At 41.8% G+C, this 26,211-nt stretch overlaps 1 protein-coding gene across 4 annotated transcripts in view; it reads right to left on the minus strand.

The window, feature by feature from the left end:
- lrp8 (low density lipoprotein receptor-related protein 8, apolipoprotein e receptor) overlaps positions 1 to 26,211 on the minus strand; it is a 231,239-nt gene that overhangs the window by 75,405 nt on the left and 129,623 nt on the right. For all 4 annotated transcript variants that reach the window (XM_070554275.1, XM_070554274.1, XM_070554273.1 and 1 more), the window contains exon 4: positions 16,697 to 16,825. In XM_070554275.1, the coding sequence (XP_070410376.1) occupies positions 16,697 to 16,825 (129 nt within the window). The remainder of the gene's footprint in view (positions 1 to 16,696; positions 16,826 to 26,211) is intronic.

The following is a 26,211-nucleotide window of genomic DNA, read 5'->3' on the forward strand; positions in this document are numbered from 1 at the left end:
CTCAAAATCATTTCAACTGCTCAACCTGAATGCCACCTGACAGCCGCTTAGAACAGAATATTAAATGTTTTACAAGCCATCTCACTGCAGTGACTCTGTGTGTGTGTGTGTGTGTGTGTGTGTGTGTGTGTGTGTGTGTGTGTGTGTGTGATGAATGGTTCTGTTGGTGCTCATACCCTGATGGAGTGTGATGTGGATTGTGGGTTCCATCAGTCAGAACATTTCATAGCTGATGAGCTTTTATCCTTTCGATATAAAACGTGACACGACCATCACCCTGTTCTTTATTTTGTATGTGTGTGCATGTGTGTGTGTGTGTGTGTATGTGTGCGTGTGTGTTACGGCTTCCAGCCTGGCCATTGGGATGCAGGAGCCAGGATCACCCAGCCCCGGTGATCAGCCTGACACCACCCCTCCTCCTCCTCCTCTCTTCCAGGCTGCTGAGGAGCACAGCTGATCTGAATCCTGCTGATGACCCACACCTGGGATAAAAAGGCTGTGCCTTCAGCAGTCTGGGAGGCAGCAGTGTAGGGGTTCTGCTGTCCTCATTTTGTTTTCAGCCCCTTCAAGTTGAAGAGTTAACTTTCATAGTTTTAATTCCGAGTTGATGAGCTTTAAAGAGTTAAAGCTCTGAGTGATCCACAGGGATCGTTTTAAAGGTTAACTTGGTGATGCAATTTAATTGACTTTGGTTTGAAAGCACCTTCTGTTTGGTAAAACTTAACATAGGTTTTAACCAGGTGTTTTTAATGTTGGTAACTGCACTTTTAATGTTAACCTTGAGTTTTATTTTTGTTTTGCATTATCTTAATAATGCTCGCCATCTGCTTGCACTTTTTTAAAACCTTTTATAACAATTAAACCCATTTTAACTCCACTGTCGCATTTCTTATGTTGCCCCCTCCTTCACATTTTAACACCTCCTGTTGGGGATGTAGCTGTGTGTGTGTGTGTGTGTGTTTGTGTGTGTGTGTGTGTGTGTGTGTGTGTGTGTGTGTGTGTGTGTGTGTGTGTGTGTGTGTGTGTGTGTGTGTGTGTGTGTGTGTGTCTGCTCTGTCTTCTCGATCCCCAGTGAGTCGTGGTGGATGGCTGCTTATACTGAGCCAGGATCCTCTGGAGGTTTCTTCCTGTTAAAAGGGAGTTTTCCTCTCCACTGTCGCAAAATGTTTGCTTAGTATGAGGATTGCTGTAAAGACACTGACACTAGTCAGTGACTTGATGCAATCTGCTGGGTTCCTTATATAGGGAACTTTTTACTGATTGGCTCAATGAACTGACCTGGATTGGGATGTTTACAATGTGAAGTGCCTTGAGACGACTCTTGTCGTGATTTGGCGCTATATAAATAAACTTGAATAGAAAAAAACTTGAATTTCTCTATAATCTGGTCAGATTGCTATTGAGCCTCCGGGTACGTGAACAACACACACGTGCCGTGTCACGCCTGTTTACATGCTCTGAGAGATTTAACCATCTTCCAAACAAAACTGCTGGATTCATAAATGAGAAGCCATGATTTATCTAGACATCTTATACATAGCATAACTGTATATTTTATGAAACATTTATAAGATTAAAACATGTGGTTGAACTTTTATTAAACATGAAGATGAGGGTGTGAAAACTTTAAAACCCAAAACCCTCAAAACCCAAATCTGGTACCATTAATATTCAACCAATTAGGACCAAAACCTCTAACCATGTAAAAGTGATGTGCTATGTTAAAATGATTGGGTTAGTTGAAGAAGAGGGCTCATTCATATGAACTCGAGGTCATTTTTAGGGATGCACCGATCAGGTTTTTTGCTGCCCATCACCGATACCGATATCAAAGAATGCTGATCACTGATACCGATCACGTGGATTGGCCAGAAATTTTCTACAACATTATAATGAGTGCTACAAACTACATAATCTGGGAATAAAGGAAATGTAACCTGATCTAAAATGGTCGGTCTGCTTTGATCTATTTTGAAAATTCCGATCAAAACCGATAGGGGCGCTATCGGCCGATTGGGATCAAATGCTGACCCATCGGTGCATCCCTAGTCATTCTGGTGATGATGTAGTACAGCTTCAACTTTAAAATGACTAATTCCATTTTTGGTTCTCTTTAAAACACAGAAAAGGTTTTTTTTTTTTACCTTGCTGACAGTTTCGTTTGCCGACTGCAAAACTTCTTCAGAGCTGACGCTGATGGTGGCGTCACTTCCTTCTCCGTTTATCCGTGGGCAGCAGAGGATGTTATCGCCCTCTGCTGCCCGCTCTCCCCTCACCAATGACACAGTCCCATGGACGATCCAACGAGTAAACCCCAACATCTCTGTTCATGGTCCCACATCCACGTCTCCTCATCTCTATAGCTTCCTTTATCCATCTTTTGTATTTCTGTTGTTGTGTGTTTATGATCCTTGTGTTGTCCCAGTCCATTACATGGTTTTCTCTTGTGCAGTGATCCGTTACGGCTGACTTCTTGAGAGGGGAGAGCGGGCAGCAGAAGGCAACAACGTCCTCTGCTGCCCGCGGAAAAACAGAGTAGGAAGTGACGTCACCATCAGCGTCAGCTCTGAGGATGTACTGCGGTCGGCAAACGAAACGTTAGCAAGGTAAAGAAAAACATTTCCCGTGTTTTAAAAAGAATCAAAAATGGAATTGGAAACTAAACACAGTAAGAACACACCAAAGATGTTTAAAATGACTCGTTTTTATTTATTTATTTATTTTTTTTTTGCTTTTTATATTTTCGAACACAATAATAAGAAAAAGATGAGTGAGAATCTGGTGGCTAGCTACCAGGTCTGAAGATGATGTATTTTAATAAATTGCCAACAACAAAAAGCAACCCTATCTGGATCAGAGACATCACCAGTGAGTGTCATCACATTACATTTTTAAATTGCTTATCGCTGCCAGGACTAAACACTATTTTTTCCAGAAAAAAAAAAGCTTGATGGATCTGCCAAATTATTCCAATTACTTCAACTTTCAAAGAGGCTAAAAAGTATTAAGTAAACACATAAATTCCACAGACATTATCCTATGCTGCTTCCTCCGGACAGAAGCTACACTCAGCTTTTATCTTTCATATGTTTTGCTTTCATCTCCTGAAGCAGAGGTCTGAGCTCTATTTGTGCTGATTGTGATGCAGGTGAAAGAGAAGTGAGGAACGTTCCAACGGCGTCATTTTCTCGTTCCTGAAGTCTAACAGGCTCTGGGCCAGCGCTCCATTACAGCACTCCTACACATAGTGGGAGCAGGCGAAAGACTAGGGCAAAGAGAATGTAATGAGGGCTGCATGGAGGTGCAGCTGGTTGCATTGTTGCCTTACAGCAAAAACGTTGCTGGTTCAAATCCTGGCTATGGACTAACTGTATGGAGTTTGCATATTTTCCTCATGCATGCATGGGTTTAGCCTGGGTAGGCTCACTTCCACCCACAGGCCAAAAATATGAAAATTAGGGTTGATTGGAGATGAAACTGTCCCTAGGTGTGAGTGAGTGATGCTATATGGGTAAAGGATGGTAAAAGAAGACACAAGGTGCAAACCTTTTATCTAGAGCCAGTGGTGCGGTTGTGGCACGATCACGTACTTTCACAACTTATTACGTAACGGTGGAACGAAGGGGGTGGGGTCTGTGCTGTCTCCTTGCTATCATGGACATCTTTCTTAGCTTGGATGTAACTTGTGTTTATCTCAGGAGTTAAGTGCTCGCCCCATAATTGGAAGGTTGCAGGTTCGAGCCCCGCTCAGTCTGTCGTTGTTGTTGTGTCCTTGGGCAAGACACTCAACCCACCTTGCCTGCTTGGTGGTGGTCGGAGGGAACGGTGGCGCCTGTGTATGGCAGACACACCTCCGTCATTGTGCCCCAGGGCAGCTGTGGCTACAATGTAGCTCATCACCACCAGGGTGTGAATGGGTGAATGACTGATTGTGTTGTAAAGCTCCTTGGGGGGGGGGGGGGGGGGGGGGGGTTCTAGGACTCTAGAAGGTGCTATATCAAATACAGGCCCTTAACCATCATCTTGAAACTGCACTCCTTAAGTTTTTTTTCACAAGCTGCTCTAAACGGCAGCTGTCCTTCACCGTCCCTGTGAACTGTGTGGTGATCTGTGCTCTCTGACGGGTGTCTGCATCTGATACTGTTTACAATAGAATAGAATAGAAACACTTTATTGTCTGACGCCAAGCGGTTACAGAAATGTGTCTTTCAACAGGACTCATCATCATCCACCTCATCATTCACACTTTCATAGAACAATAAACACAATAAAAACTCATAAAAAATAAAAACACAGCTGCAAGCTTAATAGCCATAAAACCAAAGATGCAACTATATGACTAAAACACATACAATCATTTGCGGGTTGTTGAAGTTCTGTGTCTGTTGAGGGCTGCGTTTGCTGATAGGATGAATGATTCCTTATGGATTGCTCTTTTGGACAGTGAGATTCTGTATCTCCTGCCTGATGGGAGAAGACTGAAGGAAGGGTGGAGGGGATGAGAAGGTTCCTCTGTGATCAGTTTGGCTTTCCTGATCACAGAGCGCTCGTACAGAAGGGAAAGGGGGGATTGTAATGAACTAATTATTTGCCTGCTTGATGTGTGATTATGTGATGGGACAGACAGATCTTGTCTGGTCCCATCCCAGTAAAGAGCCAGGTGGCTCACATTAGATTGATTGCAGGGTGGGGTGAGCCATCCAATATAAGGCAGCTGCCTGCTCTTTCAGCATGACAGCTCTGGTATGGCACTTCAGGTGCTGGGGTAATGAGAAACTCCAACCGCAACCTGCGATCATAAGTCCACTCCACCTGTGTTGCTCGTTTCTCTGTCTTAATTTGTTGGTGGCGGGTGACCGCAGAATGGAGCTGTGCATGAGGTTAGAGGGTTAACACTGCATCCATGTACTCCTTGTCAGCTCTCTACCCGTGCGGGTGTGTCAGCTGTATGAAGGCTGATCCGATCCAGCGGCGCAACGACCGTAAGTCCTCGCCTCTGCTTGGGGAGGGTTGTGCTGATCCAGGGGGACCATGTCAGTTTTGATGGTTTGCAGTGTGGCTGCCCGCGCTGTTTGGCTTAAGAGACGCTTCGTCATCCGGCTTTGCCTGCAGGGCTCCACCGAGATCAGCTGAGCGTCCGACGTTGTCGGCGGTACACCAGCTCGACGTCCTGCCACGACCAAGTCCATCTCAGGAGCCGGTGGTGTGCCCGGAGAGCTGCATCACTGCTGTTTCGTCTGTACTGATCTGTTTCATCTACATAGATTTGTGTCAATGAATTGTTGGGCGTCGGACGCCTGGTTGCCGGGGCAACCACCAGAAAGCCCACAGGCTTAAAAGGAAGTATGCTATTTCCTTTGCCATGTTTTTCATATGTTTCATTATTATTATTATTATTATTTGGTGTGTTTTGTGTGTTTAATTTTTGTAGGTTGAACTTCCTTTATTATTTGTTGGCCCTAGGCCAAAGTGGTTACTTCTGGTGGACTAACTGGTGATATTGGACTCCGAGCACGTAACTCCCTCCGTATGTTTTTACCTAAGATATTTTAATAAAGATTTGTTTTATTTGAAAGCTACGATCTGTTCCCCTCGTGATTTTTGAACCTACGGGCCTTTATTCTACCCTTCTCGGGGGGGGGGGGGGGGGGGGGGGGGGGTAACCCAGGGTGGCGTTGTTACAACTTTTTTAACTTTAAATTTATTTGTTACGACTCCCACTTGCCACACTTACAAGTGAGAAAGTTGTAACAGGATGTGACGTTAGACGTTACAATGGATTCTATGATTGCCCGGTAGACAATAGTTATGTTTTTCCTGACATTAAAATCCCTTAATTTCCTGATGAGATGGAGGCGCTGGGGTGCTTTATTGTAAATGGAATCTGAGTGTTGTTGAAAGGACAGACAAGCATCTATCCGTGTCCCCAAATATGTAAACTCTCCACCTGTTCACCCTGCTCTCCCTGAATGATCACCGGCTTAAAAAGCTGAGATGCAGTGGCTCTGTCTCTGCCTGCACTGATAGGGACGCCCCATGTTAACTTTGCCTTTTAGATATCGTTGGCGGGCGGAGCTGTGGAGATTCCACATCATCACCCTCTGTTGTACGAGGGCTTGATCTTCATTCAACTGTCTGGTGTTGCCCTAATATTACTATCAGGGTTTGGCGGCACAGACTATTAAGTCAAAATGCCAGGCTCAACTTCTGCAGAGCAAAATCATATAATCAAATATGCATGTGAGCTGAAGTAATCAAAATGCATGTTGCGTTTATTTTTCTATTGTTCTTTGCATGAGAACCACACACAAACGGAGCACACACAATGTAATTGTCTCTATCCTGCTATAAAACACCAGCTAACATTTCCCCGGTGGCCATCGATCCAGCAGCAGCTTGCCCTAATGTAACCCAACAGAGCAGGCTGCAGATCAACAGGTCCCGAGGGCCGCAGAAGCCTCCGACTACTCTGTCTGTCTCTGTTTGTGTTCTGCCTCTCTATCCTGGTCAGCAGGGTGCACAAACAAACAAACAAACAAACAAAGGTAATGTAGAAGGATGAAACAAATATCTGAGTATATAAAGAGTGATCCGTGATCAATCAGAAACTCAGAAACTAGATTTTGAAATGTTGTGACTCCTCTATTGCACTGTTGCAAAGAATAAATACGATGTCTGTAATCAGAGATTTATATTTGAAGGAGCATTGTTGATTTAATGGATTGGAGATTAAAAGGAATCAGCCCTTAATACAAGAATGTTTCTTGTTTAATGACTAAAAGCAGACAGAGCAGCATGATTGTGGTCTGTTGGGGTGCCGGCGGCTCTGACCGAGACAGGAAGAGACTGAACAAGCTAGTTAAAAAAGCTAGCTCAGTTCTGGGCTGCCCAATGGATACAGTTCAGGTGACGTGTGAAAGGAAGATGACCTCCAACTTGGAACCCCCACACTGTGGAATTAATAGAGTCTATTCTATTCTATGATCATAAATGCAGCAAGTTACCAGATAATGAGTATGCTTTTATTGCTGAAATCACAATATTCAAGTTTCAAACCTAAAGAAAAATAAAATTTTTAAACCCTCTTGTCGTGCCACCTGACAAACATTTTTATCCGCCTCAAGGCTTCAGCTAGGGATGTCCCAATGCAACTTTTTTCACTTCCAATACGATACCGATGTTGCAGCCTTCAGTATTGACCGATACCAATATCAATCTGATATGATATCAGCACAAATCAGACATACTTTACCTATTTCATAATGTGGAATGCATTAAAGGCTTGATCATGTGGTTTTACTCAAACAGAAAACAAAAGCCAGCAACAGTTAATAAAAAAAAAAAAACTGACCATATTTTATTAACTTTTGGTTGCATAAGTGTTGGCTGAGGTTAGGGACATAAGGAAAAACACAATATTGTCCACTTACCAACTGCTACAAGTCGAGTGTCTAAAGTTTCAATTTCACACACTGATAAAATCCTCCTGCAATGTTTTGTAATCCTGCTTCAAACGCACGAAGAGGTTGGACGTATTAATCTTTCTGGTTCTGTTCCACCACGGGAAACGTGTGCATGACAAGTGTTGCACTGAGCCAAACAGTCTTTTTCAGACTCTAACAAAGGATACAGCCACATGGCCGACATTGTTCCTTGCTACTTTGCTAGCACACACTGTTCTGATCACATGGACTTTACATGCCGGATCTGGGCGCTGATGGATAGAATTGCTGGAATGGAATTTAAAGTGGAACGTACGGCTAATATTGGAGATTCTTGATGCAGTCCGATATAATCCTATACAGTGTTTTTGTGCCGATATCCGATATCAATATCGGAACGGGACATCCCTGGTTGCAACTTCATAACTAAATACTGGAAGGGTTTAAAAGTTACAGGACAAATCTCAATACCTAACTACAATTGGTATATTCTTAATGTTTTAAAGAGAAAAAACTACCGATATTTCTATAATCAGGTTTGAAAAAGGGCGATCAGCCAGAAAACACAAACTGTAAAATAAATGTTGAGGAGGTCAAACACACGTCTCAGTTTTAGTTTTGGTACTATTCTTACTTCATAAAAAATGAACATTAACATTAGCATAGCATTAACACACACACACACACACACACACACACACACACACGCACACACGCACGCACGCACGCACACACACGCACACACACCCTGGAGGATATAAACACACATACATCAGTGGCGGTGTCCCCAAATGAAAGCTATTCCACATTAACATAAATTTAAGGCACATAAACTTACTTAAGAGACCTCCTCAAACTAAACATTATAAAGAGCCGCTCTTCCTGGATTCATGTTTTATTCAACATTTGGACATGCTCAATTAGAAGGTCTAATTAACATTAGCTATCCTCCAGCGATGGCTGCTGATGGAGGAAGGAAAGGAGAGAAGATCAGAGGTGGAGGAGAGGATTAGTGGCTGGATGAATGCTTTTTGAGTTGTAGAATGGAAGGAGGCATGTTTCTGTAAACACATATTCTTATTAAGATCAAATAAATGCATCTATCTCAAAATAAGACATTTAAATTGTTGGCAGCCTCTTAGGTTCATGTATCTGTAGCACAGTACTGAATATTTAATAAAATTAAAGTTATTAGGTGTTCTCATCCTATAGTGTCAATATTTTCTGTGAGCGGCACCAGTTGGAAGGAAAAATTATACTTAATTATTATATTAATATATCATAAATAGACCTCAAACATGGCAACATGGTGTTTTGTGCTCTCTGGTTTCCTGTGGCAATGCGGGTTCTGCTGGGGGGGGGGGGGGGGGGTCGCCTAGGGATGATTGCCGAAGGGAGGGGTGCGTTCTTCGTGACTGGTTTTGTGTTAGAAGCTAGCTTGTTTTGCAGATTTGGTCAAGCAGATTTAAAGCACCGCATCTAATCAAAGAAGACACAATCTTTAATAAATATTACAAATGATGGCCACTTTTATAGCCTCTTTTTAGCCCTAAGGGCCATGATTCACTTGCTGTTTAACAATGTGAACGCAAGTTTCAAATAGCTGCCGCACGTCACTTGCATAGATTTGAAGCGTTGTTTGAGCATATCCCCTGAAATTAACGTGACGCATTCAAACGCCGCAATATACGAGTAACCAGTAGATGGAGATAACAACGAGCGAGACACAGTCAATATTGTGACTTCGTTTCTGGTTTAGAAGTCTTCCACACCATCTACGATATCGCTGCTGTCTTTTTTTTTCTTCCTGTCGCGACCTTAAAATTAACCAGTTACTGATCTCTTCTGTTGAGGCCATGTTTGTTTTGGCTGTACCCACAAACCCGGCCCTCTATCTGGTTCTGCTGCCTGCGCCAACGCGAGGTTAAACAGCAAGTATATTCCAGGCCCTAACCTGCTAGGCCATGTGAGGCATCATCAGCTTCGGAAATGCTAATATATATTATTTGAGTTCAGTATTTCGCTGCAGGATGTAAACAGGCAAACAAGCTGGAGATCTAACCACTGACCTTTCAGTCTAAGGACCCTGCTGGTCAACTGCTGCTCCCTGCAGCTTTAACAGCCTTTTGCAGTCGACCTTTACGTTTGAACTCAGAGAGTGCAGGTCTCTCTCCACATGTCAGATTAGCTGCTTAATATTTATCACTGCATCTCTAAACGATAGATCAAAAGATGATGTCTGCAGGTTCTCATAACACCTCATATGCAGTCAAACAACACGAGGCCCAAAAATCAATTATCATCACAAATCCCATGAAAATTTTAACAGCTTTCTTAACCGTGCTGCTATAATGGCCAGAAGCTAACGTGGGTCGAACAGATAAAAGGCATCGGGCAGAATGTATGATCTGTGTTTGTACTCCGTCTCAAATTAAAAGAGAATAAAGAGCTGCTGCCAAGAACATATAGGGGGGAAGAAACGTGCACTCTCCTGAGAGTGCACGTTTCTTTTAAACAGTTTGAACTGCATGTGAGAGACACATTAAAAGTACAGGGAGTGCAGAATTATTAGGCAAATTAGTATTTTGTCCACATCATCCTCTTCATGCATGTTGTCTTACTCCAAGCTGTATAGGCTCGAAAGCCTACTACCAATTAAGCATATTAGGTGATGTGCATCTCTGTAATGAGAAGGGGTGTGGTCTAATGACATCAACACCCTATATCAGGTGTGCATAATTATTAGGCAACTTCCTTTCCTTTGGCAAAATGGGTCAAAAGAAGGACTTGACAGGCTCAGAAAAGTAAAAAATAGTGAGATATCTTGCAGAGGGATGCAGCAGTCTTAAAATTGCAAAGCTTCTGAAGCGTGATCATCGAACAATCAAGCGTTTCATTCAAATTAGTCAACAGGGTCGCAAGAAGCGTGTGGACAAACCAAGGCGCAAAATAACTGCCCATGAACTGAGAAAAGTCAAGCGTGCTGCCGCCAAGATGTTACTTGCCACCAGTTTGGCCTTATTTCAGAGCTGCAACATCACTGAAGTGCCCAAAAGCACAAGGTGTGCAATACTCAGAGACATGGCCAAGGTAAGAAAGGCTGAAAGACGACCACCACTGAACAAGACACACAAGCTGAAATGTCAAGACTGGGCCAAGAAATATCTCAAGACTGATTTTTCTAAGGTTTTTTGGACTGATGAAATGAGAGTGAGTCCTGATGGGCCAGATGGATGGGCCCGTGGCTGGATTGGTAAAGGGCAGAGAGCTCCAGTCCGATCCAGACGCCAGCAAGGTGGAGGTGGAGTACTGGTTTGGGCTGGTATCATCAAAGATGAGCTTGTGGGGCCTTTTCGGGTTGAGGATGGAGTCAAGCTCAACTCCCAGTCCTACTGCCAGTTTCTGGAAGACACCTTCTTCAAGCAGAGGTACAGGAAGAAGTCTGCATCCTTCAAGAAAAACATGATGTTGATGCAGGACAATGCTCCATCACACGCGTCCAAGTACTCCACAGCGTGGCTGGCAAGAAAGGGTATAACAGAAGAAAAACTAATGACATGGCCTCCTTGTTCACCTGATCTGAACCCCATTGAGAACCTGTGGTCCATCATCAAATGAGAGATTTACAAGGAGGGAAAACAGTACACCTCTCTGAACAGTGTCTGGGAGGCTGTGGTTGCTGCTGCACGCAATGTTGATGGTGAACAGATCAAAACACTGACAGCATCCATGGATGGCAGGCTTTTGAGTGTCCTTGCAAAGAAAGGTGGCTATATTGGTTGCTGATTTGTTTTTGAATGTCAGAAATGTATATTTGGGAATGTGGAGATGTTATATTGGTTTCACTGGTAAAAATAAATAATTGAAATGGGTATATATTTGTTTTTGTTAAGTTGCCTAATAATTATGCACAGTAATAGTCACCTGCACACACAGATATCCCCCTAAAATAGCTAAAACTAAAAACTACTCCCAAAAACATTCAGCTTTGATATTAATGAGTTTTTTGGGTTCATTGAGAATATGGTTGTTGTTCAATAATAAAACTATTCCTCAAAGATACAACTTGCCTAATAATTCTGCACTCCCTGTATGTAAAAAAGGAACGGCAGTTTGGGTTACATGTCTGTATCAATAACAGCTTTTGTTTTCATTAGATGGTGGCCACCAAGTCCCTAATCTGATCCCCTTTCAACCAGCAGGCTGCAACTTGTAGGCAGAATGGAGATAAATGAATCAACAGAGAGGGACTTTCAGAGATAATAAAGGCAGATGTGGAAATCAGTTTCTGTGTGTAGTTTCATTTCTCTGTCAAAATACTGGAAATTATGTTTCTTTTCCCTTATATGAACTAAGTGCATTTTTTTGCACAGACAGGAGTATTTTAGTGATTCATTTTGGCTATGCTACTGCAATTTATCTATTTTTTGGGAGAATGTATTTTTGGTAGCGTGGCCTGCCAGACTCGTTCTAATTTTAATTCTGCACAGAGAAAGAGTCTGGTAACTCACAGGCAGAGAGGCACATGAGGGGCGGGACTATGCAGCTCAAAAATAACCAATCAGAAAAACGACAAAAATGCTGAATGTACCGCGCAACGCTGTCGTTTTTTATCTGTAGTAAAAAAAAAGGGCGTCTGGCAATGGCAAAAACATCCTTTTTTTTTTTTTTTAGAAGAAATGCTTTTAGCGCTTCTACTTGTTGTGGTTTTAAAGACATTCAAGTAATTTAGAACAGAGGAAAGACCCACAGCAAACTCCGCCGCTGTCTTCGTTGTTTATGAGAAACTGAGCATCGCTGTGTGTGACGTCTGCGACACTGTCGTTTTTTAGCTGTAGTCAAAAATGGCGTCTAGCGACAGTTCAAGCATCTTTCATTAGAAGAAAGGCTTTGAAACCAGAACAAGTAGAAGCGCCAAAAGATGTGTCCAAGTCACTTAGAACAGAGGAAAGAGCCGCATCGAACCCCGCTTCAGTTGCCATGTTTATGACAAACTTGGCGTTGTGTGTGACGTACGCTACTCAGAGCTGATTGGCTCGGTTAGAATTCATAGGGGTGGGGTTATTTAAATAGGAGAGTTCCCAGACCCTTTTTCTGTGTAGAATTAAACAGAGGACAAGTCTGGCAGGCCAGGCTATATTTTTTGGAGAAATACCAAAATTAATAAAAACAATCCCCATACTCCATTTAATTTAACACTGAAATCATTTTGTAGCATTACCACCCTTAGTGCATTTTTCGCGCCATTGACTCCCATGTAAATCATTTATTTCTAGTAAGCCTAAATATTAGCATATATATATATATAGGCAGGCAGCAGAGATATAATTGTTCAATCAGGAAATGGATATGATTTGCAGCTAACCCATACACAGGAAACAGGAAAAATTAGAATATGGTGCAGAAGTCCATTCATATATGTAATCTATCATAGACTGAGAGACCATCTAAAGGCTCAGGAACCCTTTGCAGGTGTTTTGCATTCATTAGCATGAGTGTAACACTTTGAATCTAGAATATTGAACCTTTTTATGATATTCTAATTGTCTGCGATTTTGAATATGGGGTTTTCATAAGCTGTGTGCCATAATCATTACAATCATGACTAATGGATGCTTGAAATATCTAGTTTAGCATGTAATGAGTGTGACTAAATCAGAAACTCAAATATAAAATTGCACATTTTTGATACAGATATTGCACATGCTTATCTTCCATTATCAATAAATGTAAAATGTATTGTACATCCATATTTGATTTATTCAATTTTTACGTAAAGGGAAAATCTGAAACTGTTGTTTCTATAAAAATGTAATTCCACATTTCGAGGATAAACAACTTTAACAGTCTGTTGAAAGGACCTGAGATCAACAACAAGCTTAAAGAAAACCAACTCATTTATCAGCTCTGATAGCGGCTTGAGGGGGTTTAACTTAATAATGGCGCAGCAAAGACTCCACAATTCTAACCGCACTTTCAAATAGAAACTAAAATCACAAAAGTAGCAAAGGTTACAGAAATCTTTACATTTGGTGCTACTAGCTCATTAACATAGTCTTGAAATCCATCCTTGGTGTGAGTTTTGACTACATTAAAGGTAAACTTAGCAAATTTTCATATTTTTAAACCATCTTGAGCCAGTATGTGCTAAAAGGACCCTAGACAGAGTGCCAGGATATTGCACTTACAACTTCAGACTGGCGGGCTGCTATGTTGGGACTACATTTGCTGTTAGCCTCAAGGGCAACCTGCTGGCTTCCTTATCACTTGTAAGCCGCTTTGGACAAAAGCATCAGCTAAATACATAATGTAACGTGAGGAAATATGGGTTTTCTGTCACAATGGTGGTGTTGGACTCAGCTGTGTCAAAGCTGGGTCGCTGAGAACTTTCACCCACAGATTAAGACCTGAACGCCAGCGAGTCTGGGAGGAAACCATAACATCTGCCACCTGCAGTCTACCAGAAGATGTGTTTACATGAGTTGTACCCAGACCAAGTCAAAACATAAAGTTTAAACTTCTTTTTCTTGATTTTAATGTTAAAGTAACCATTATCATTTTGCTCATTATAAATGTGATTAATCAAATGAATGACTATTTAGCTTTGGGGTAATTATAATGGTTTAATGAATCCATTCTTAAATAATGTTGAGAATGTTTGTTACTGACCTTCACACACACTCAAGCACAAACATTCACACACATCCACACACACCTGCTCACAGTAAACTCCAGACACATTTGATGACGCACGTTTGCTTTGAGAAGAGAAAGGTTTTTGGTAAGTTTTCAGTCTTTTGATTCAGTTCGTGTTGGACAACGAGAGAGAACAGACCTGAAAACCAAAGGGGGGGCAGAGCCTGTTGGCTCGTTCTTCCCCCTTTCACGCTGTTTCTGCCAAGCCAGGCAGAATAGCTGAATCGCGACTTCTAACGAAGACTCATTACCGAGTCTTTTGATTTCTGAGTGAATTAACTTAAGAAAGCGCATCGATAAAACGCTCTACCATCCACGTGTACCGAGGGCAACTCTGGACCGGTTCCGTTCGACACCTATGTCTCCTGTCAGCCGCAATTAGATAGCCGAATTAAATGTAGCGTTATGGATTTATGCTCTTTTATGAAAGAGAAACCATGCTATGTATTAATTCGGAATATTAATTTTAATAAATCAATAACCAAATTTTATATTGTTCAGAAGACTCAAAGGTTGTTTTCATCCATAAACTGCCGATAATATCTGAGTGTCTGTGTTTCAGTTCAATGAGGAAACAAGTTTGAAGGATTAAAAGTTTTAATTCTTCAAATTAAACTAATGATTTTGAAAATTGACAAACAGGAAATAACAATCACATTGGCAACTTTGTGGGACAATCTTTTAACAGTTTATATGCTGTTCTTGCTCAAATAGACCTTCTGGTGAATTTATGAAGATTGAGAATGTTGTGACATGAATGCGTGTGTGAGTCTGATTTTGCTTCAAGAAGAAACAGGTGTCTGAGTGAAGTGATGGTTTGGATAAACTTAGGTCTTATCAGAGAACTGCATCAAACGCTAAAACCGTGCTCTGTCTCACCGAACTCTTGTGGACCCTCTTTCGGATCCGGGCCGTGGAGGATGTTGTGGTTCATCCAGATGACACCGGCGGCTGACAGGAGACATAGGTGTCGAACGGAACCGGTCCAGAGTTGCCCTCGGTACACGTGGATGGTAGAGCGTTTTATCGATGCGCTTTCTTAAGTTAATTCACTCAGAAATCAAAAGACTCGGTAATGAGTCTTCGTTAGAAGTCGCGATTCAGCTATTCTGCCTGGCTTGGCAGAAACAGCGTGAAAGGGGGAAGAACGAGCCAACAGGCTCTGCCCCCCCTTTGGTTTTCAGGTCTGTTCTCTCTCGTTGTCCAACACGAACTGAATCAAAAGACTGAAAACTTACCAAAAACCTTTCTCTTCTCAAAGCAAACGTGCGTCATCAAATGTGTCTGGAGTTTACTGTGAGCAGGTGTGTGTGGATGTGTGTGAATGTTTGTGCTTGAGTGTGTGTGAAGGTCAGTAACAAACATTCTCAACATTATTTAAGAATGGATTCATTAAACCATTATAATTACCCCAAAGCTAAATAGTCATTCATTTGATTAATCACATTTATAATGAGCAAAATGATAATGGTTACTTTAACATTAAAATCAAGAAAAAGAAGTTTAAACTTTATGTTTTGACTTGGTCTGGGTACAACTCATGTAAACACATCTTCTGGTAGACTGCAGGTGGCAGATGTTATGGTTTCCTCCCAGACTCGCTGGCGTTCAGGTCTTAATCTGTGGGTGAAAGTTCTCAGCGACCCAGCTTTGACACAGCTGAGTCCAACACCACCATTGTGACAGAAAACCCATATTTCCTCACGTTACAATAAACATTAACATGGCACTGCAGTCTGCTTCCAGCATGTTTTAGATCACGAACACAGTTGATTTGAATTAATTATACATTCACAAAGATAGAGACAATAAAGTTGATCTCTAACTAAATAGAATATTTACTGAGAAATCACAATGTAGCCATAGAATACTACTTGGTAAATGTGGTGTGTGTGTGTGTGTGTGTGTGTGTGTGTGTGTGTGTTTCTTCTCAATCCCCAGTGATTCGTGGAGACGACTCGTCATGATTTGTCGCTACAGAAATAACCTGATTTGAATTGAAATGTGTTTAATTTAGTGACGAATCACCCCACTAGACACTAATGAAGGCTGGGGAGACATTTCAGCTGTATGATTAAAGTGTTAAAAAAGACGAACGCACAGAGAGGAGAGGTTTTGATTTTGGTCCTACCAACGCACACTAGGGGATGCTAAAAGCAAGCCAAAACTGCCTAGTTGCCCATTAAATTGGATATATTCATCAGCGCTATCATCAAGATCAGACTTTTCCCAACTACGCCTCTTCAGGATCAGTGCAGCTTAGAATGCTGACACGGTTGTCATGTGCTGATGTCTCAAAATCCCTAAAGGGACGATTTTGTATGGAGACACAACAGCTGAGAGGACCAAGCCCATGTCACCTTCCCCCCTCCCAGGAATGTCCCAGCACCCCTACAGTGTAAATGCACCTTATTCCTAAGTGCAGCTGCCGTTTCCTCTACCTTAGATGAACTTCGCTGCATCAGAGAGCTGCAGGAGAGTTTAAGTGTGACATTTTCTGCTGAAAGTCACTTTAGTCCCCCCTTTATTGAGAATGTTCACTCACACCGCAGACTTACCCGCAGCGCACTGCTCCTCATCTGCTCCGTTTTCACAGTCTCTCTCTCCATCACATCGCCATGACAACGAGACACATTTGCTCGTGATGCCGCCACAATCAAACTTCTCAGGGGGACAAGTCTGTCGGCCTATAGCGTGGGATGGCAAATAGAAAAGGAGGAGAAGAGAGCAGGACAAAGATGAGAGGACGGAGAAAGAAAACAGGGAAGGTAAAATGGGACAAGAAATGGAGAGGAGGCAAAGATGGAGAGAGAAGGGACAGCCAGTCAATGAAACAGTTTGATAACTTGGTTATCTTGTTGGTCAAATTGATTTCTTCTCAAAGGCCTGCAATTTAACCAGACACAGTGAAAGTGGAACAAAGAAGCACGCTGTCAGGTCAGACACAGAGGCAAGAAAATACACATGAAGCCAAAAAAACGTTAAATACCCACAAACATTATTTATTCACCAGTAGCTGTGTTAAGGTAGGACTGCTTACTTTCCTCTTTCAACATTTTCCAAATGTTTTAATTAAATTCTCTACAAGCAGACTACAAAACATAAAAATCTAATGACGAGTAGACCATAATTTCATAATTCTTAACTGAGATTTCAGTTTTTGACCATTTCTCGAGCCAAACAAGATCGTAAAAACGATCACACAGAGAATGCACATGTGTTTATAAATGAGATATATTAGTTGTTGCTCTTTGAGTGAAAAACACTCAGAGTGATACAAATCACAAAATGCATTTCACAGACTGTCAAATACTCTTTCATGCCGTATGGGGAGAAAATAAAAAGCCCATTACAAAATAGGCCATTGTTCCTCCTCGTGTCACCCATGAGAGCTGCCGGAGGGATGAAAAATACGGCATTCTAATACGCCACATTTTCACCGAGCCCCGACAGCAAATCTGTCCTTTTTCCGAACAAACCAGTACAAACTCACCTTGCCCTTCTCTGAACCCCTCGCTCTTTCACACACACACACACACACACACACACACACACACACACACACACACACACACACACACACACACACACACACACACACACACACACACACACACACACACAATCTTAGACAGAGACTGCAGCCCCAGATCACATTACACTGCTGTGTCAAACTCAACTGCATCAATTATACATATTTGACCACCAGCATCGTCTTTGGCAACACGCCTGTGTAAGTGTGTTGCAGCCACAGATCGATAGCACCTCTGGGATTTACCCATTCTAGACTCATCTACTTTCAATCTCATATTTCTTCCTCCTCACTATATATATATATATATATATATATATATTCTTTCTTCCACTGCCATTTAAATACTGTCAGTCAAAGATGAAAGAACATTTGAGCCTTGCATTTAGGTGCCAGGATCTTTTTTTTTTTTTACCCGTACATTCTGCCAAATCCTACCCGATTAAAAAAACCAACCACTAGCATTTCATTTCCTTTAGATCTGGTTCTAGGTTTGGAGATAGAGTCCCTTTTGGTCCTTCTCCTGTTTTGCTGATATTATTTATTCATTCATTCATTCATGGTTGCCCACTTCTCTCTTCCACTCACAGTCTGCCTCCTGCTGAACATTAGGCTCATGCATGAGCATCTTCCCCCAAATAAGGTTTCTGCTAGATTTAAAAGCATAAAATAACTCTAAAAATCCAAATGCAATGCAAATACCGGTTTCTATCAGCACTGTCTGGGTTTTACTACCATCTTAGTGCCTTTACAATATGTGTGTGGATTGAATGCCAGGAGGACAAGCGTACAGCGTTGTAACAAGCTCATCTTCTGAACATGAAGGTATGAATATAAAAATAGATGTTATTCATGCAGACCAGACACTATAGAGAAGCCAATATACCATCAGCTTCTGGTTGCTGCCATTTTGAAATAAGACTTTTGACCCCCTTTACTGTGGAGAGAGGATGCAGCTGGAGAATGAGACATGACATTTAATATATAAATTATTCATCCTTGCATCCTAACATTTTTGGAAAGATTTCAAGAAAGTAGGGCTGAAACGATTCCTCGAGTACCTCGAATAATTCGAGTACAAATCAAATTCTCTGCCTTGAGGCTTCATTTAATTCATGTTTAATTAATTCATGGCTTTGCAATCGCCCGGGGTCATGTTTCACCCGGACCGAATTAAGTGACGCACATACACACTGCACTGAATGCACACGTGAGTAGCGAACGCAACTTAACTTTCTCTTAAGCGATGGCGGACAACGTGGACCCCCGTGGAGCGCGAAAAAGACAGAAAATGACAAAGGTGTGGGACCATTTTTCACGTCGTAAGCCGAAAAACATAGTCCAGTGTAAATACTGTAAAATGGATTTAGCCTACCACAACACCACATCGTCGATGCTGCAGCACCTGACCAGGAAACATCCACATGTAAATGTCACTTCTGCCAGGGGACTCGGAGGTCCGCTATATATTCTGCGGACACTGTGCGACTTTTTCATTTGTAGCTCTCAGTTTCAGCTCACACTGTGCGTCTGGTAGCAACACGTCGGACCTAAAAATGTGCTAAAAATAGAAGTTTTGACAACACGTCAGACTTTTTATTGTGTTGTTATTGATGTCTGTTCCTCGGGATTGCTGCAGGAGGTCACGGGTATTTATGAGAGTGGCGGAGGAAAACGAAAGAAAGTAAATAAATGCTTTGTGATCAGTACAATTTGACATAACCACGGCAAACATGCTTTCGACAATCCTTGTTATTGTGTGAGAGAAAAAGTGTAGAAATTAAAATGGACGTGTGTTAATAGGGAAACAGCTGGCGAGCCATGTTTGCGTATGCGCCATGAGCGGTTCTGGTGCTGTTTGGGCCGCAGCCGCTCGCGGCGCTACTTGAACAGTTATCGTCCTCGTTTTTGTCTGGCTTGCGGGGCTAGTAGATTCTTGCACGAGGGGAAAATCGGCTCAGGTTGTATACTTATTTTTTGCACAGGCATTTGTTTACTGTGAAGTAAAGTTGAAGTGTTGAAGTTTTGAAAACTAATGTTGAATAAAACTTGAATAACTGGCAATTGCTTGCTCATTTTGAGAGGTCTTTCATATTTTATAACATGCTATTTGATATAATGGTTTACAAACACAAAAGGGTCATTTATTAGTGTACTCGATTAATCGATAAACGATTCGATAGAGTACTCGATTACAAAAATATACGATAGCTGCAGCCCTACAAGAAAGTAAAGATAAAAGAACATAATGCTTTGTACGAACTAAACTGTAAACCTAAAATGTTTTTTTTTAACTGGGCTGTAAACATGTTTATTTCAGGTTGGCATTTTTAATTTCATGGGAGTCGATGGCAACTTGCTCCTGCGGGATCCAATCTTTAGTGGATGCAATTCTTGTCACTTCCGCGTTGGCATCACTTTTGGCAGGCAGAGTTTGAACCTTCATCTCACTTCAGTGGGCCAACTTAAAGGACCTTTATGTGGGTCATTTTCAGGAACCCACGAAGATAATTCTGCTGTTGTGTCCTTGGGCAAGACACTCAACCCACCTTGCCTGCCTGGGGTGGTCGGAGGGACCAGTGGGTATGTGTTTGGCAGCCTCACCTTTGTCAGCGCCCAAGGGCAGCTGTGGTTACATCACCATCAGAGTGTGAATGGATGAATGAGGCATTGTAGTGTAAAGCACTTTGGAGTCCTCTGTGCTACACAAGTGTGGATCATAGGCACACAGAATAGCTCTGTAGAGTCGCTGAACAGAACTTGGATAACTTATGCTCATTGGTTGTAACTCAGTAGGAAAAGACATCGGCAGTCATCGCCAAAACGACTGGCATTTGTAAAAATTACAAGTTACTGATGAAGCAGAGCAGAAGAAAATGAAGATGAGCAGTCACTGTTACTAAATATCCAACACTGAGAAATGCAGATGAAACCCCCCATGACATAATTCACGAGGCTTTGTTGTTTCACAGAGCACTGTAAAAAACAACACTTTTTCTGGTCACTAAACGCCACCTTTTAAGTCACACAGCTGCTGTCCTAATCCCACGTTTTGATTAAATTATGCCGTATTTTGACAGAATAAAAGTTTTAATATTAATGCTGGTGGATGCTTTTTGGCATCAATCAACGTCACTAACTGTCGAAGCAGTGCCGATGTGCTGACGTCCTGAGACGGGCTGAATTTATATGGAGACACACCGGCTGAGAGGACTGAGTCATTGTGTCTCCCAGTCATTTTTCCCCCCTCCCAAAATGTCCTGGAGTTCCTATAGTGGAAACCCAGCTATGGACCAGTTTTAAACAAGAACTTTTCCTTGGACTCGTGGGGGCACGTGTGTCCTGTGCATTTGCATGGAATAAAACAGATCCCTAAAGGGGGAAAAAATCCCAGCAGCAGATTTAATCCACTGGATAGTTGTCCAACCCTTTCATTTACCTAATCTAAATGTGTTCACACACATTTGAGTTTAGGACAGCAAGACTTCCTCAGTCTCTTGACTGACTCTCGTGAGCCTCACACAGAATCACCTCCCTGGGGGGTTCACTAAATATCTGACTGACAGTTGACTTAAAAGGATGTAATTTGCCTGACTGACCACTTCAGGCTCTGGGAGTCTGGAAGACGAAGCCAGAGAAGAGCTGCCTATCAAATGCCTGAATATGAGCAGGCCCAACCGAGAGCTGCACTGACATCGATTATGTTAAACAACGATTATTTTAAACAAATGAAATGTTTTTCATCTCAAAGGAAATAATGTTTACCAAAAAAGGCATTGCAATTATCCTACTCTCATTGTGTACTAGCTGTAAATGTTCAAAAGATGCTCCCCATTATCCGTTGCCGATAACACAACAGAGGCTCTTTGCATACCAATACATTCCACACACTTTATTTCTTTGTTGCGTTGGATTTCTCGCGGCCCGTTATGAAGGTTTCCAAGTTCTCATCCAGAAGACTTCTGCAGTTCTGAACTGAACTGAGCTTTTTTTTTTCTCTTCAGGCTTTGGGATTTTTCACGTTTAGGATTGCCATATCCTGTATTTATGGAACCATGTTGCCATTGATGCAAAGAAAAAAAAATAAAGGTGCAGTTTCTTGAAACGACAACAACGTTTCTCGTTACAACGTCATATAAATTTGTCGTAATGATACAGGTCGTAACAGAAACCATCACAGAACTCTCACCCCTTCCGTCAAACTAGCATGCCTAGGCCATGTCAACCTGATATGGATTGTTGGTTTCAGACTGAGTCGTGTTATTGGCTGGTTTTTAGACAAAGGTGAGAGAACCACGTCAATATGTTTTTCATTTCTTTTTTATATCCACAAAATATCACTAGCTATACTATGTTAGAACGTACTTTAGAGGCATGAAAAAATGTTTGAAGTCAGCTTGTTTTGCAGAATTGGCTTTAACTTTTTATTAAAAAGAGATTTTTGGCAGTCAAAGACATGAATGAGCTGTTAAGAAATGTTTTTCCTTTAATGTCCAATGTCAAATTGGGACTTTTTTTTATGTATTTTTTTTAATTGATGTCAAAAGGCTTCAAAGTTTTTAAATGTTAAAACAACATTCACTTTGAAAGCCACACCTCAACTAGAACACGGAGGTTTGCATGGACCTCAAAAATCCACATGGGGCTGCTATATCCGTTAAGCCTGAGCCATGCTTCTGCGTCAGCTCCACAATGGACAGACACGCACGGATTGACGGAAGCGTTTTGCTCTTGTACTTCCCCATTTGCTGAAGGGGTGTTGCAAAGCAATTCTCCACCAGGACAACAGAGGGCGTAGCGTAGGTAGCAGTGCAGTGACGGCTTACTATTTCCTTGGAAATCACTTCCGCGGTCTGAAAAATGGCAAGCAACATGAGAAAGAGAAGTTTGATCGAGTTAGAACTGTGTGATCTAGGCGAAGAAATGCTCATCTTGCTGAAATACCAGCGAGAGCATAGAAGGCGACAGCGACGTCGGTGGGATGTCCATCCGCTAAACAGGTCTAAGCAGACAACAGGCGAATTTTCAGGACTTGTGCAACTTTTGATGGACATGGACGCAGAAATGCATTTCAGGTATTTTCATATGTCGGTTGACAGATTTGATGACCTGGTTTGGCGATTGGAACCACTGATACATCACCAGGGGACACACAGCATGCCAATGAATGTTGCAAATTGAAAGGAAAATGGCGTCATGACGGAAGTGATCTCAGGTTTCTGGACCGACCAATCACAAGCATGCGTTCTCCGTCTCGATTGATGGATGTTAAGAAAAGTGGACTCGACTCCGTACATACTTGCGTGCCTGCTGGGGGGCCTACGCAAGGACGGATACCGGCGTTGCGTGTCTCCGCACTGACGCAGACTCATGACTCAGCTTTAGTTTAAACGTAGATGATGGCTGGGTTTGACGTGTGGAGAGACATGACCCTCTGACAAGTTACAGATTCTTATGAAGGTTTAAAGGACTCACTCTGACTATCTTCTGACTTCTATCCCGTTTCTTTTGATTCAAATGTCCATTATTAAGATATTAAACTAATTTATTAAGTTTCTCATAATTATGAGTTTTAGTATATCATAAAAATGAAAAACTCCTAAAAATACAAACTATTCATTATTAGAATGACTGCTACTTTACTTTTGTCTTTGCACTGGTGGCAACATGCTACCGTATGGATAAACAAGTACGAACATTAATAAATAAAATTGATTTTGTTAATTAGTGAGATCAACAATGAACAAAAAAATTATAATATAATACTAGTAAAGCCAATTAAAAAGAAATAACACACATTAATTATCCCGCTATAAGAATCTAAACAAATCTGCAGAGTCAATATGGGGATGGTAATGGTAACGCTTCAATTAGGAATTTTTAACTGTAATTTTTGACAGAAAAAGTGATTTATCTTATGTCGATCTTGTTTTCCTCAAAAGGCATAAACAAGCATTAAAGGTGTGCAACAGAGGTGCCAGCATGAACATTTAGCTGAATTTACCATGCTCAATACTTACGGGGGAATTAATCTTTCAAGAGCTGCGACTCCCCTGGAGTACAGAGACAAACACCGGGCCGTTAGTGGCCATGCAGCTTGCTTACTGCCAAGGCTGAGAGCAAAAAACAGCAGAAGAACTCTTACTAGCTATGCTCCAGAGGAGGCGGGCAGTAAGAGGTTGTGATTCAACACACCAACTCCCAGGTGGGTGTTTGCATATTCGAATGAGTGTGAATCAAGGTCAGAGCTGTGACTATATCCAGGTAATATGAACACAAAGTCATCAGACTAAATAATTAGCAAGGTCAGACGCCTTTACCCATTTTGCATTTCTGCGACATACACTAGTATATCACAGAAATCTAAAAATTTTTTTTTAGCTTTTTTCCATTTTGTAGCTTTTCAGTAGGGATGGGCCCAGGCCCAGGGCGGGTCACATGGGCACCCTAAGCGAAATTTCCTTTTGTGGCCCATTGGGGGTGCATTTATGGCAGATCTGCTCCATGATATCCTGAGTTCCAGCAGGGGTGGGGGGAGAGACTCATAAAGTTATTTTTAAAAGTCTGATGGGCTGGTTGGACTTATGGCTAATGAGTGGGGGAGGGGGGGGGGGGGCAATTATTTGGGGGCCGTTCACCTCAAATAGTTGTTCAAAAGACTGGCTCTTTTGAAGGGTTAACCCTACCCTATGCAAGTATGTATGTATGTATGTATGTATGTTTCTCTCTTTTCTCTATTTTGGTTTAATATTTAAAGTTAGTTTTTTCATAACGCACGCGGTGCATTTGACAAGACAGAGCTGAAAATGGCTCGTGCTGCCCCCCCCACACCATCAATTTCAGGCTTAAAATAATGTATTGATGTACACCACACCCACTTCTGGGTTAGGCCACGCCCACTCCGAGTACAGATACAGATAGTGGTGTATTCGCTCATCCCTAGTATGTATGTATGTATGTATGTATGCATTTGTATGCATTTGTGTATGTGTGTATTTTTTCCAGGGTTTCTCCCAGCGCTTTATAAGCCCTGCGGTCCACCCCCCACCCCCCTCTGCCACTGTGACGGACGACACACGTTAGTGAAATGAACTGCATGCCCCTTCTCCGCTGTTAAGGTAGACGCTCTGCTGGGCTTAGCAGGTTTTCTGGCACTAACCCTGTAATATATAACTGTAAAAACCGAAAATATCGGTTATCGCCATAACAGCAAAATTAATATTGGATGTGGGTATTAGCCAAAATGTTCATATCAGTGCAACCCTAGTCAGCAAATTTTTATGGTTTTAGATTTATTTGGAATACAAAGCTTTCCAGTACTAGTGAATTTTTGCAAGTTGCTTTCTGACAGATCGATCCAGTTTTCCTTAGTGACTGTGCAGCTGCTATTTTTAAATATTGTCATGAAATGAGGAACCTTGGCTAACGATATGATACCTCATTATTAGTGCCGTTTTCTGTCAGCATTGGTAATGCAACTAATAACACTTCCCAAACTTCTTCCACTTTATGGAAAACATTTTGCTCTACTTTCTTGTTTTGGGGCATTTGAAAATTGGAACCAAAATAGGTTTTGCTGGGCTTGGTGGTGGCGGAAAAACTCATTTGAGAGGAGGGGTATGATGCAGCCTTTTTATTCCTTTCGCTCAACCACGTGCAGTGCAGACTTGTTATTCACCTCACACAGACTGCCTAAGTATCTATTACGAGCAGGGTATAATGGTGGACTGAGCAAGGCGATGTATGGTAATTACATTTTTATTAACTACTTTCTTAATTTTCCTTCACAAGAAGGGAGGGAATGAAGCACTGTGGCACGGCACCACATCCACTATCAAACCAGCATCACAGCGAGCCTCCCAGGTGATTGATTGGGAGGGTTCAAAGCATCGAAGGCTAATGCTAAGATAATTTATTAATCACGAGATGAAGCTGGGTGATATAAGTCAGCGTTAAGTCACTGTCTGTCACAATGAGACTCGGCATTAAAACAAACATGCATGGAGAGGAGGGAGAATACACCACATGATGAACGAATGGAGGCTTTTAGACCCTGCATCGGCACCAGGAATTACAATTGCATGAATTTAATGAGGAGGATTCGTTGTACCATTATGCTTAAATATACAATAAATTATTTTGTGTTCCACCTAACAGAAACACTGATTGATGATGTTCCCTGTTTTAATGTGTTTTTATGCAAAAACACCAAAGTCTTTCCTCTCGCTGCTTCAACGGGACATTAAGAATTCCCAAATGCTCAGCAACGCCCTGAATATTAGCAGGCCCTGCAGCTAAGCAGAACACGCACATCTATAGTTTCATCAAAATAAAACAAACCAGTCCTTTCATGCTGCACGTCAAATAACTTGAACTTTACACAATCGACGTGTGAAACTATTAACGAAAATCAATGCAAACATAATAAATGCAAGAAATTATCACTCATAACAGGTGTAACCATTTATATAAGGAAGTATGGGCTTGACTTACATGTCTATTACTTCTTGACTTTGACAGATAAATTAAGTCAGACTTGCA

The sequence above is a fragment of the Nothobranchius furzeri genome, chromosome 8, assembly GCF_043380555.1.
Source record: "Nothobranchius furzeri strain GRZ-AD chromosome 8, NfurGRZ-RIMD1, whole genome shotgun sequence".
NCBI lineage: Eukaryota > Metazoa > Chordata > Actinopteri > Cyprinodontiformes > Nothobranchiidae > Nothobranchius > Nothobranchius furzeri.